The sequence below is a fragment of the Heteronotia binoei genome, chromosome 8, assembly GCF_032191835.1.
Source record: "Heteronotia binoei isolate CCM8104 ecotype False Entrance Well chromosome 8, APGP_CSIRO_Hbin_v1, whole genome shotgun sequence".
NCBI classification, from domain to species: domain Eukaryota; kingdom Metazoa; phylum Chordata; class Lepidosauria; order Squamata; family Gekkonidae; genus Heteronotia; species Heteronotia binoei.
Genome location: NC_083230.1, coordinates 11,341,550 through 11,354,992, shown reverse-complemented (window position 1 = coordinate 11,354,992; position 13,443 = coordinate 11,341,550). Strand labels below are relative to the sequence as shown.

The following is a 13,443-nucleotide window of genomic DNA, read 5'->3' as shown; positions in this document are numbered from 1 at the left end:
TACAGACAGGAAGGAACAGAGTTCAAAGGGAGGGCATAATACAGGGACAATATATATATTCAAGAACAAAGGTTCAGGAAAGTATTCGTATGAAGAATTTAAAACTGAAAAGGTCTTAAAACCTATACAGAAAATAAGCATATTTATTTGTTTGCAACAAGAAATTAAAATAAAATTATATTTTCAGCAGACTGTGCTTGCTTTCAACAGATACTGAACAACTATGTGGTGTTTGAAGTCTACGATGGACTGAATCAAGTGGCAAGTTTGAAGATGACTCAGTCCCGAATGAGTGATGGAGAATGGCATCACTTGTTAATAGAGCTAAAGAGTGCAAAAGATGGGAAAGACATAAAGTACCTGGCTGTTGTGTCATTGGATTATGGGATGTATCAGGTGTGGTGACATCCATAATCTTTTGACTTTATTGAAGTCATAACAATAAATCTAGGAAGGGTAGCAATGAATGGCAGCACAACATTCGACAAGACCAAGGCCAGATTCTTTTCATACTTATTTCTAGTTTGCCTTCCTCCAAAAGATTCATAGAGTGCCTTGATACCACCTAGATTTCGGTGGGCTCAAGAGACAGGGACAATTTTTACCAATTTCTCTTTGCTGTAGTAGCCTGAAACACATTCCTAAAAGCTGTTCCCAGGGATAGAAACCCACAAGGAAAAGCTTAGGGGGGAAACTGGAGGTCTCCCATGGGGGGAGAATCAATAAAATTTGACCACCACCCCCCGCACATCTGTGGAAGTCTAGGTGGGATCCAAGCCCATATCTCCAGTAGATCAGAAATCCCTTTTTTTCCAGTGGTGCACAATGGACTGCACTATCGCCATGGTTCTAGCAAGCTAGATTCTGCAACTGTTCTGAAGTCCACAGAATCTACTGTACATTAAATACCATAAGAAAACTTAGTTCTGCATGATGTCCATCATTGTGTGACTTTAAAAGTAATCACTCATAGAGACTTTATGAATAAATCAGTTTATAAAAATAATTGGATTGGATTGAAAAACAGAGTATTATGTCTTCTGGAAATGCTTCTTTATCAGAAGCATGTGAACATTTTCTCATTTTATAGAAGAAGAAGAATTGTAGATTTATACCCCGCCCTTCTCTCTGAATCTGAGACTCAGAGCAGCTTACGATCTATATCTTCTCCCCCCACAACAGACACCCTGTGAGGTGGGTGGGGCTGGAGAGGGCTCTCTCAGAAGCTGCCCTTTCAAGGACAACTCTGCCAGAGCTATGGCTGACCCAAGGCCATGCCAGCAGCTGCAAGTGGAGGAGTGGGGAATCAAACCTGGTTCTCCCAGATAAGAGTCCTCGCACTTAACCACTACACCAAACTGGCTCTCTAGCCACTCTATATTTATTCATGATTATCTTTTTCTGCATTAGTCATATGCAGTACTGCAACTGAGAACTTATAGGAATGCAGCAACCACCTTTAATCTGTTCTTCTTTTCAGAGTACTGTACAGATTGGAAATCAGTTGCCAGGACTAAAAATGAGAAGTATTGTTGTGGGAGGTGTCTCTGAAGATCAAGTCTCAGTGCAGCATGGTTTCTATGGCTGCCTGCAGGTGAAAACTAAAAATGAGTGATCACTTACGTATTTAAGATGTTCATTTTTTTTTCAACAGCCTTACTGGAGGGGTGGGAGGCAAAAGATGCTTTATCCATCTCTTTTAAATTCTATTTTAGAATAACTTAACTTTGAACTTTGCTCTGTTTAAATTGACTTTAAGTGCTTGGCACAATCTCATCTGAATTAATGAAGATTAATTTTAGGTGTGTGTGTGTGTATGTGTGTGAGAGAGAGAGAGAGAGAGAAAGAAAGAGAGAGAGAGATTTCAATTAAATTAACTCTGAAGATCAAGTCTCAGAACAGCATGGTTTCTATGGCTGCCTGCAGGTGAAAACTAAAAATGAGTGATCACTTACGTGTTTAAGATGTTCATTTTTTTTCAACAGCCTTACTGGAGGGGTGGGGGGCAAAAGATGCTTTATCCATCTCTTTTAAATTCTATTTTAGAATAACTTAACTTTGAACATTTCTCTGTTTAAATTGACTTTAAGTGCTTGGCACAATCTCATCTGAATTAATGAAGATTAATTTTAGGTGTGTGTGTGTGTGTGTGAGAGAGAGAGAGAGAGAGAGAGATTTCAATTAAATTAATTCTGGATTGTGTCCAGTTATTTGTTTGCAGATTTTTACAGTTAGGTTTTTAGAAGTCTGACTTCTAATTTATGATTTCCCATTGACTGACTCCATTTTTGGTGTAAATACTGAGATGCTGCTGCACCACCGTATCTTAAACTGCAACATAAAGAATAGTCTCACTGTTTTAACTTCTTCCCTCCTTTTAGGGAGTGAGAATGGGGGAGACATCTACAAATGCAGCTACGTTAAACATGCATCAGGCTGGGAACATTAATGTCAAGGAAGGCTGTGAGATGGACAATCCCTGTGATTCTAACCCTTGCCCCCAGCACAGCTATTGCAGTGATGATTGGGACAGCTATTCCTGTATTTGTGATCCAGGTAATAATGGCTGGTAGCAAGCCAGTCAAAATAATAAGGTACCTGTGCATTCCAAAATTTTCTGATTGGAGCAGTATTTAGAGGATTTGGGAACTATTGCACAAAATTTCTGCCCATAAACATGGAAAACTAAGAGATAAAATACATGTGACATTCGATAGATGATGGGTCACGAATATTTGACCCATTTGTAGCCCAACATTAAAGCAGGGACTAATCTTCAAAAGTGTTATTGTTGCCCTGTTCATAGAATCATAGGGTTGGAAGAGACTCTCAGGGTCATCTAGTCCAACCCCCTGCACAATGCAGGAAACTCACAAACCCCTCCCCCTAAATTCACAAGATCTTCATTGCTGTCAGAAGGCCATCTAGTCGCTTTTTAAAAACCTCCAAGGAAGGAGAGCCCACCACCTTGTGAAGAAGTCTGTTCCACTGAGAAACTGCTCTAACCATCAGGAAGTTCTTCCTAATGTTGGAATGGAAATTCTTCTGACTTAATTTGAACCTTTTGGTTCTGGTCCTACCTTCTGGGGCCACAAAAACCAATTCTGTACTATCGTCTATATGACAGCCCTTCAAGTACTTGAAGATGGTTATCATATCACCTCTCAGCCGCCTCCTCTCCAGGCTAAACATGCCCAGCTCCTTCAGCCTTTCTTCATAGGACTTGGTCTCCAGACCCCTCACCATCTTTGTTGCCCTCCTCTGGACCCATTCCATCTTGTCTATGTCCTTCTTAAAATGTGGTGCCCAAAACTGAACACAATACTCCAGGTGAGGTCTTACCAGGGTAGAGTAAAGCGATACCATCACTTCACGTGATCTGGACACTATACTTCTTTTAAAACAGCCCAAAATTGCATTTGCCTTTTTAGCCACCAAAGAGGTAAGGAGGGGGCTTTAGGCTTCCCTCCTGGACTGTTTTTGCTAGCAAGGAGGAGCTGTTTACCCCTTTCTAGAGCTCCATGTGTCCATTCCCGGGTCATGAGGAGTTCAAGGAAGGGACAAACAGCCCCCAACCCTGCAACTTTTTCTACTGGTGAAAACAGCCTGGGAGGAAAGCCTAAACCCCTTTCTTCCTCCTTGTAGCATTTGAGTTGTATGGAATGACAAAGATGTTTTAAAAGGTTTGTTTTTAAAGGTTGGTCCCCACTCTAACATCTGACTACGAGGCACCTGTTTCCCATATGTGTCAAACATAACATGCGTTTTGGTCCTAAGATTAAACAAAAGGTACCCATCATTGCCTAGAATGGTACCTTGCAGCTCTCTCTTATTTTCGAATACTACTGTATTGGCTGCATTACTATCGTAGTACTTCTGTGATGGTTCCTCTTGCAAGATTGCAGAAAGTTGGGAAATTGAAGAGTGTAGATCTAATAGGAAATAAGAAAAGAAAACAGATAAGACGTCTGAATAAATAAGAAAAGTAGGTACTGAAAACCTGCTACAGAAAGGAATCCCTATCCCATTTGTGGTGGATGACTACACTGTTGTCATGTAACCAAGAATGGTGGATGGTTGGGTTTCTTTTTTATAACTGTTAATTAATTGACAGTACTAAAAATTTAAATCCATAGTATAAACCCATAGAATTTAAATCCTGGAGAGTAATAGAAGTCACTGACTTTCTCATCAGTAAGTGAACATGGACTTTGCATACACCATCTTTTTTTTGGGGGGGAGGATTACACCTATTAAAAGCAGCAAATTCTTGAGAAAATAATTAAAACCAAATCTGTACAATTTTCTTATAGTTACAAATGTTAGCTGGCAAAATGTCGAAGTTTATGAAAATTAAAGAATCACAGAACTGAATTTTGGGGATGACAGTGAACAATTTGCATGGGTCAGCAAAAAAAATCCCAGAATTCACTCTGGTTGAAATAAAAGGAATTCTATTTCTTATTTTATCTCCTATGTGTCCTCACATAGCTCAATTTCTATCAGGTTACTTTTCTTTTTACAGACAGGCCAAATAAATCACACTGAACTGTTTCCTCTGTTTTGAAATATTTGCGGCATGGAGGACATAGTCAGCCATTTTCTAAACGTGCAAAGAAAATAAGTAGTTTTATAATTAATGTCTTAAGTACAAAATAAAACAAGTGACTGACACCTGAAGTCTTTTTTTTTTTAAAAAAAGCCTTTCAGCATTTTCAAATGTAGCATTTGTAGATGTTGTTTTGCAAGGGCTGGAGAACTTACTGATAGCTCCAAAGGTGTAATTAATGTGTACGCTTAAAATAGATTGGCTTCCTGAGGTAACACAAATCACAAGTTATACAGTGGCTGTTAGACGTCTATAACCTTGTCTCCCCAGGGTACTTTGGGACAGATTGCGTTGATGTGTGCAGCCTGAACCCCTGTGAGCATGTCTCCACTTGCGTGCGTAAACCAAGCTCTTCTCATGGATACATCTGCGAATGTGGGCAAAACTATTATGGCCAGTACTGTGAAAGCAAGTAAGCAAATATTTTTGATTCCCTGTTTTCTCTTGTTGGTTTAAGGCTGTGTGGCATAAGAAGCTACCTTAGACACAGTGTGGCCCATTCCTGCATCCTGCCTTTATTTCTTTTTTCCTTTGTACACTGATGTTAATTTTAAAATGTTGTGGTACACATTGTAGTTCTGGTTTATGCATAATTATTAACAATTATGATAACGAAGTGCTGTTATGTAACAACCAGTTATACCAGTGACCCCTCACTGAGGTTTTCAAGACAAGAGATGAGCTCAGAAACAGATCTGGAAGGGACCTAAAGGGTCATCTAGTCTAACCCCCTGCACAACTGCCTTCTCCCTCCCCACTCCCACAGAGACTCTGCTCTATGCCCAGAGGAAGACAAAAATAAAACCCTCCAGGATCAATGGGCCAATCTGGTCTGGATTAAAATTACTTCCTGATCCCAAAGTGCCAATTGGCATTACCTGGACATGTAAGAACATAAGAACATAAGAGAAGCCATGTTAGATCAGGCCAATGGCCCGTCCAGTCCAACACTCTGTGTCACACAGTGATCAAAAAACCCAAGTGCCATCAAGAGGTCCACCAGTGGAGCTAGAAGCCCTTCCACTGTGCCCCCCCCTCAAGCACAAGAATACAGAGCATCACTGCCCCAAACAGAGAGTTCCAACAATAACCTGTGGCTAATAGCCACTGATGGACCTCTGCTCCATATTTTTATCTCACTCCCTCTTGAAGCTGTCTATGCTTGTAGCCACCACCACCTCCTGTGGCAGTGAATTCCACATGTCAATCACCCTTTGGGTGAAGCAGTACGTCCTTTTATCAGTTCTAACCTGACTGCTCAGCAATTTCATTGAATGCCCATGAGTTCTTGTATTGCGAGAAAGAGAAAAAAGTACTTCTTTCTCTACCTTCTCTATCCCATTCATAATCTTGTAAACCTCTATCATGTCACCCTGCAGTCGACGTTTCTCCAAGCTAAAGAGCCCCAAGCGTTTTAACCTTTCTTCATAGGGAAAGTGTTCCAACCCTTTAATCATTCTAGTTGCCCTTTTCTGCACTTTTTCCAGTGCTATAATATCTTTTTTCAGGTGCAGTGACCAGAATTGTACACAATACTCCAAATGAGGCCGCACCACTGATTTACACAGGGGCATTATGATACTGGCTGATTTGTTTTCAATTCCCTTCCTAATAATTCCCAGTATGGCATTGGCCTTTTTTATTGCAATTGCACACTGTCTTGACATTTTCAGTGAGTTATCTACCATGACCACAAAATCTCTCTCTTGGTCAGTCTCTGCTAGTTCACACCCCATCAACTTGTATTTATAGCTAGGATTTTTGGCCCCAATGTGCATTACTTTACACTTGGCCACATTGAACCTCATCTGCCATGTTGATGCCCAGATCCCTTTGGAGTGCCTCACAATCCTCTCTGGTTTTCACCACTCTGAACAATTTAGTGTCATCTGCAAACTTAGCCACTTCACTGCTTACTCCCAACTCCAAATCATTAATGAACAAGTTAAAGAGCATGGGACCCAGTACTGAGCCCTGCGGCACCCCACTGCTTACCATCTTCCACTGCAAAAATTGCCCATTTATACTCACTCTCTGCTTCCTATTAATTAGCCAGTTTTTGATCCACAAGAGGATTTGTCTTTTTACTCCATGACTCTCGAGTTTACTAAGGAGTCTTTGATGAGGAACTTTATCAAAAGCTTTCTGGAAGTCAAGGTAAACAACATCTATTGGGTCCCCCTCGTCCACATGTTTGTTCACCCCCTCAAAGAACTCTAACAGGTTAGTGAGACAAGATCTTCCCTTACAGAACCCATGCTGAGTCTTCCTCAATAACTTGTGTTCACCAATGTGCCTACTCATTCTATCCTTGATAATGGTTTCTACCAACTTTCCCGGTATTGAAGTCAGACTGACTGGCCTGTAATTTCCCGGATCTCCTCTGGAACTCTTTTTAAAGATGGGGGTGACATTTGCTACCTTCCAGTCCTCAGGAATGGAGGCAGATTTCAATGAAAGATTACATATTTTTGTCAGGAGATCCACAAGTTCACCTTTGAGTTCTTTCAGAACTCTTGGATTAAATAAGCAGGGTGACAAGATACATCCTTGTTGAACTCCTTTTCCTATTCTAAACCAATCAGTTGTTTTATATCCTGTTCTGACAGTTGCTTCTTGACCCTTATACAGGTTTCTCAGGAGACATGTGAGGTGATCTCTTAAAGGACTTGCCACGGTTTGTTGTGATCCACACAGTCAAAGGCTTTAGCATAGTCAACGAAGCAGAAATAAACATATGCTGTTGGTCTCGGTGCATGCCTCCTCCTTCCTCTCTTCTCACATTAAGGGTTCATGGTCTGTGCCGAACTGGTCCCCCATGATGTATACAGAAGCATCTCTGAGTTACACAGAATGCTCATTTTTGTAACTTCTATGCAGTCCCATGTTCCCTCTAAGCCATGTCATCTTGTGATAGAAGTTCTACCTCATGAGCTGAAAGATCTACTAGACTTAAAGTTGTGAGTGAGCCTACATTTTTAAAATATATTTTTTAAATTTCAGTTTACAAACATGCAAAACACATTAACAGTGCCAGAGCTAGGGTGTCTACCCCAGGTGTCAGCCTCATCGCCTTACCTTGGAGGCGGCATGGAGCTCCCTTCCATGCCATCTCCCATGCTGAGTGCCCCGGTGTAGTGGTGCAACCTGGCTGCAGGGGCCATGCCCACCACCTTTGGCTCTTCTGCTCCCTCCCTCCCATGAGATTTAAAAGATGTGAGAGGATTCCAGCGAAAGGTTCTTCTGGTCAGCAGGCCCTTTATCAGCAAATAGGAAAGGCAGCAGATCTCCCTTCCTTCCTTGTTCGCTGGCTTTCTTGCCACAGCCTGTGGGGGGGGGGAGTGCTTAATTTGGCACCCCCCCCACAGAGATGCGCCCGTAGGCAACCACCTAAGGTTGCTATAATATAGTGGGTTCCAATTATGGAGTAGGCGAGGAAGCAGTGATTCAAGCAAAGCTCTTTTATTAAGTGCAGCATGGCAAAGGCTGAACTCAAAGACTGGAGAACTGGGCCAATGGGGCCAACTATATACACCACAGAGTTCCCAAACAAGCACCTTATTGGACTATTCAAACCAGCAGGTGGCCCGTGATTGGAGCAGGGCAGCAGGGATCTGGATCCTACTGCTCATTGTTCCTGAGTCCCCTAGCTCAGTCCTACAGGCTCCAATGAGCCAAGCAGGAACACCCTTTAATATACGTATTTTAGATCTCATACACAACATCCCTTCCCCCCGGTTCACAACCTTAATGGACAATCTCTAAGACAGGCAGGCTTGAAGTGCTCCCACGTGGACCTCCTGAGTGCCGGGGTGGACGGAAGAGTGGTCGTTGCTTCAGGCACAGCAATTAAAGACTTTTGCAATCAAATTTTAGAAGTTGGAATAATATCCCCATCATGGTAGGAAGCCAATATTGTAGTCATACCGAGACCAAACAAAAATCACCTCGAAACATCAGAATACAGACCAATTTCTTTAATAAATACGGACACAAAAATATTTGCCAAAATCTTAGCTAATAGATTAAAACAAATCTTGCCAAATTATATCAGTAAAGTCCAAACTGGTTTCATCTTGCATCGAAACCTGACGAATAGCATTCGCCGTCTTTTAAATATTATTCAACATTGTCAAAACCAAAGCATTGAAGCTGCTGTAATTTCGCTGCACTGAAAAAGTGTTTGACAATGTGGAAATCAATTATTTGAAATTACTATTAGATAGGATGGCATTTGGACAAAAATTTCGGACAGCCGTTAGTGCTATATACAGAAACCCAACAGCAAGATGAAAAATAAATAATTGTATATCCAATCCGATTAGACTACAAAAAGGCACCAGGCAAGGATGCCCGTTGTCAATGCTTCTATTTATTTTAGCACCTTTCTTAAATCTTCGTTCGCGAAGTCAAGCCGAGAGAGAGAGATTTTAGCTTTAGGGCCACTAGCACAGGATATACGTAAAAACAGTAATATACAAGGAATTCAAGTAGGAAACCGAGAAATGAAGATAGGCCTTTATGCTGATGGCATGATATTATCTTTAACTAACCCCACAAAATCCATTGCAGAATTGCAAAAATTAGTTAATAATTTTAGCAACATAGCAGGACTTAAATTCAGCCCTAACAAATCAGAAATCTACCCTATTAATCTTAAAGAAGATACAAAAGTACAAATAAATAGAACAATTAACATATAATGGAGTTACACAGAATGTTGCTAAAATGGAAATGTTTAACCTTGGGAACTGGCGTTTGTTTTTAAAAAGTTTCTTATGACATCTGAATGCCACCAGCTGTCATCAGGGAAGAAGTTAAAGGAGATTTGTAAGCCACTCAGAGACTCTGACCGATTTCCCACTTGCCTTATGCCGCTCTCACTCGCCTCTTCTCTGAGGGGCTTCCATTGGATTTCACACTATGTGCCCCGGGGCTGCAACTTGCTCCACCTCTTTTGCGCAACAAAGAAGATCCTCTAAAAACCAGTTTCTGTTTGCCATGTGAAAAAGGCAAACCTAGTTGCAGCCCCAGGGCAAAAAGTGTGGAATCTGACGGAAGCCCCATAGAGAAGAGGAGCATGAGAGCGGCATAAGGATAGTGGGAAATCGGTCTCTGGTTCAGAAGGAGAAGAAGTAGAAGATATCCCGCCCTCCACTCCGAAGAGTCTCAGAGCGGCTCACAATCTCCTTTCCCTTCCTCCCCCACAACAGACACCCTGTGAGGTAGATGAAGATATTGGATTTATATCCCGCCCTCCACTCCGAAGAGTCTCAGAGCGGCTCACAATCTCCTTTCCCTTCCTCCCCCACAACAGACACCCTGTGAGGTAGATGAAAATATTGGATTTATATCCCGCTTTCCACTCCGAAGAGTCTCAGAGCGGCTCACAATCTCCTCTCCCTTCCTCCCCCACAACAGACACCCTGTGAGGTAGATGAAGATATTGGATTTATATCCCGCCCTCCACTCCGAAGAGTCTCAGAGCGGCTCACAATCTCCTCTCCCTTCCTCCCCCACAACAGACACCCTGTGAGATAGATGAAATATTGGATTTATATCCCGCCCTCCACTCCGAAGAGTCTCAGAGCGGCTCACAATCTCCTCTCCCTTCCTCCCCCACAACAGACACCCTGTGAGATAGATGAAATATTGGATTTATATCCCGCCCTCCACTCCGAAGAGTCTCAGAGCGGCTCACAATCTCTTTTACCTTCCTCCCCCACAACAGACACCCTGTGAGATAGATGAAATATTGGATTTATATCCCGCCCTCCACTCTGAAGAGTCTCAGAGCGGCTCACAATCTCATTTACCTTCCTCCCCCACAACAGACACCCTGTGAGGTGGGTGGGGCTGGAGAGGGCTCTCACAGCAGCTGCCCTTTCAAGGACAACCTCTGCCAGAGCTATGGCTGCCTCAAGGCCATGCTAGCAGGTGCAAGTGGAGGAATGGGGAATCGAACCCGGTTCTCCCAGATAAGAGTCCGCACACTTAACCACTACACCAGAGAGAAATGCGGGGTATAAATCTGCAGTCTTATTTTTAAAAAGAAAACAATCATTACTTACAATAGGAGAAAATGTGTCCTTACAACTTTTTACCTTTTCATTGACTTTTATAAAGATTTGTCATAATGTAAAATATTTGCTGATGTAGTATGATGCAATGGAAGCTATAAGATAGGATCATGGGAAGAGTTCATCAAGCACCACTGCTTTGTAACTTCCATCTGTTTCAATGAGATTTGGGTATTTACATCAGGTCACGTTACACTTCTGTGGTTTCCGTGTAAGAAAAGAAAAAGCCTTTGTCCATATTTTTAAAGAAGAGCTTCCTCTTGTTTTGTCACACTTCCTTCGTAGAATTGATTCGCCTTGTCCCAGAGGCTGGTGGGGGAATCCTGTTTGCGGCCCATGTAACTGCGAGGTTGGTAAGGGGTTTGATCCTGACTGCAATAAGACCAATGGAGAGTGTCGATGTAAGGTAAGGCTTATCACAAATATTGTTGTAGCAGGAAAAGCTGTAGGAAACGGCAGGCATCTTTCTCGTTATTGGTGATTGTTTGCATCAACAATACACTCGGGGCCGGTCAGAGCACCCTACTGTGTGCACATAATGCTCTGCAGTAGAAATGCATGAGACCTGGAAAGGAAATGTAATACTTTTACTGTGGCCAGGGCTACTCTGTAAATCTGTACATCAGCCTTGCTGAGTCTGATGGTAAGGTGGCTGGACCCTGTGCCTATATTGAAAGTAGCAAAAGCAGCAAACAAGGGGAATAATTGTAAGCAGTTCTGCTCAGGAGTAAGTCACATTTTATTCATTGGGGCTTACTACGAGGAAAGCCATTGTGAGAGCTGCAGCCTAGGCCACCTGCTGAAAAGCTGTGGACTTGGAACTCCCCAGGACTGCAGAAAAATATTATTTTGTTCATTAATTAAAAGAAAAATAAAGACTTTTTTTTACAAAAATCAGACTGAAGTCCTGGGTCAAGGGAGAAAACAGCAGCGGAAAATTAAGGGGCCCTATGGACTTTATTTTAGTTTTTCTAGCAGAGGAATGGAAATCCGAGGGTGGGGGGGACACTCCTATGATTTTTTCCCTTTGAAACGGGTGAAGTGCTTTTAAAGACAAGGTGTTACCCAGAATGTGGAGCGTGCAGGTGATTATGTGAAACAATAGGTAGCATTTGATGACGATGCCTATGTAACAATTTTTGCCCAATAGTTAGTATGCTATAACGTGTATGGTGATAACACACTGGATAGTTCAGTGTTTTCAGTGCTATAAAGTTTTGCTTAATATGTAAATATGCTGCTAGCCCTGTAACAACTGAGCCCTAAAACAACTGAGGCTGCAATCCTAAAAACACTTTCCTGGGAGTAAGCCCATTGAAGAAAATGGAACCTACTCCTAAATAGAACCTGTTTAGAATTACTCCCTGTATGAGGATGTTTTTACCAAATAACACACTTCCTTCTTTAGGAAATTATGTTATCTATTTTCAAGATTCCTCTCCCCTCTGGCCACCTCTTAGATGGCAAAAACTTTGTTATATGGTCTAAAGTAGCATAAGGTACAATAGGCTGCAGCTCTCTCCTTTTATATGGGGTATATTTGCAACTGGGCTTGCCGCTGTGCTGTATGCTAAGTTATAATTTATGCATTTTATGCTGTTAAAGCAATAAAATAAATTCAGTTTTGATAGGAAAGTGAATATTGCTTATATATCAGTGTTTCCCAAAATTTCCAAAGCAGTTGAGATGGGGCTTTTTGGGGGGGGGGGGGCTTCTCATGGCTTCAACATGTTTTAAATTTTATACTACTAAGGCCTCTGATGGCTAAATTTTAGGAGTAATGTTGACAGCTGGAGGCAAAGGGGAGAAGAGGGGAAACAAACCTTCTAATACCTCTGAGAGCTAATAGAATCCTGGAGGGGATAAATATTGGGGATAGGGTGAGGACTTCCTGTCCTACAATTCCTTGCAGTCCCCAAATTTGTACACGTGAGATAAAAATGTCTAGGTGCTGGATCTAATATAAATAAAGTAATTAAATAAAATATTACTGTGCCTGTGTTTCCATATGAAACATCCTAAAGTACATGTTGTAACCAGTGCCTGTGTTCTTCATTTGCGCACTTCTATGACTATCTTTTTGTTTTTCCAGACAAACTATTACAGGCCTCAAAACAGTGACACTTGTTACCCATGTGACTGCTTCCCAGCTGGTTCCCACACCCGCACGTGTGACCCTGAAACAGGGCAGTGCCCCTGTAAACCAGGAGTGATTGGGCGGCAATGCAATCGCTGTGATAATCCTTTTGCTGAAGTCACAGTTCATGGCTGCGAAGGTACTACTTGCTTGTTGTTCTTACAGTCTTTCGGGTCGAGTTAGAGGAGCTTACTGTCAAGCATTGTGAATTTTCTACTTGTTATAATTGTCAGATCATAGAATTGTTACTAACCGTGAATTATACTCAGGCACATCAAAGTAGCAAACCCCCTCCATTGCTTCTTTCGCTTTTACTAACAAATGCAGGAATGTCCTCTTTGAAGATAAGACCTCCTGGGACTCATTCCCAGGCGCAGCGAGGCCTGGACCCAGGATGCGCCAACCGCAATAGAGATAAGGAAGTTAGAGTGTGAATTTCACACGTGAATGTAGAATTGTTTATAGAACCTTTGATGTGCCATTTTAAAGTATGTACTCTGTTGTTACTAAGTATCAGTTCCAATACCTAGCTCAGCTGAGCCACATGGATTATCAATAAGCCACACTTTGTTTCAAAACCCAAGGACTGGTTATTTTGAAATCTCATGCTTGACACT

General features: G+C 41.9%; 1 protein-coding gene across 1 annotated transcript in view; it reads left to right on the top strand.

The window, feature by feature from the left end:
• The window catches only part of CELSR1 (cadherin EGF LAG seven-pass G-type receptor 1), a 314,186-nt gene that overhangs the window by 240,085 nt on the left and 60,658 nt on the right, over positions 1-13,443 (top strand). The window contains exons 10-15 of the mRNA XM_060246078.1: positions 211-396; positions 1,481-1,594; positions 2,382-2,556; positions 4,880-5,021; positions 10,975-11,095; positions 12,782-12,965. Coding sequence (XP_060102061.1) covers positions 211-396; positions 1,481-1,594; positions 2,382-2,556; positions 4,880-5,021; positions 10,975-11,095; positions 12,782-12,965 — 922 coding nt within the window. The remainder of the gene's footprint in view (positions 1-210; positions 397-1,480; positions 1,595-2,381; positions 2,557-4,879; positions 5,022-10,974; positions 11,096-12,781; positions 12,966-13,443) is intronic.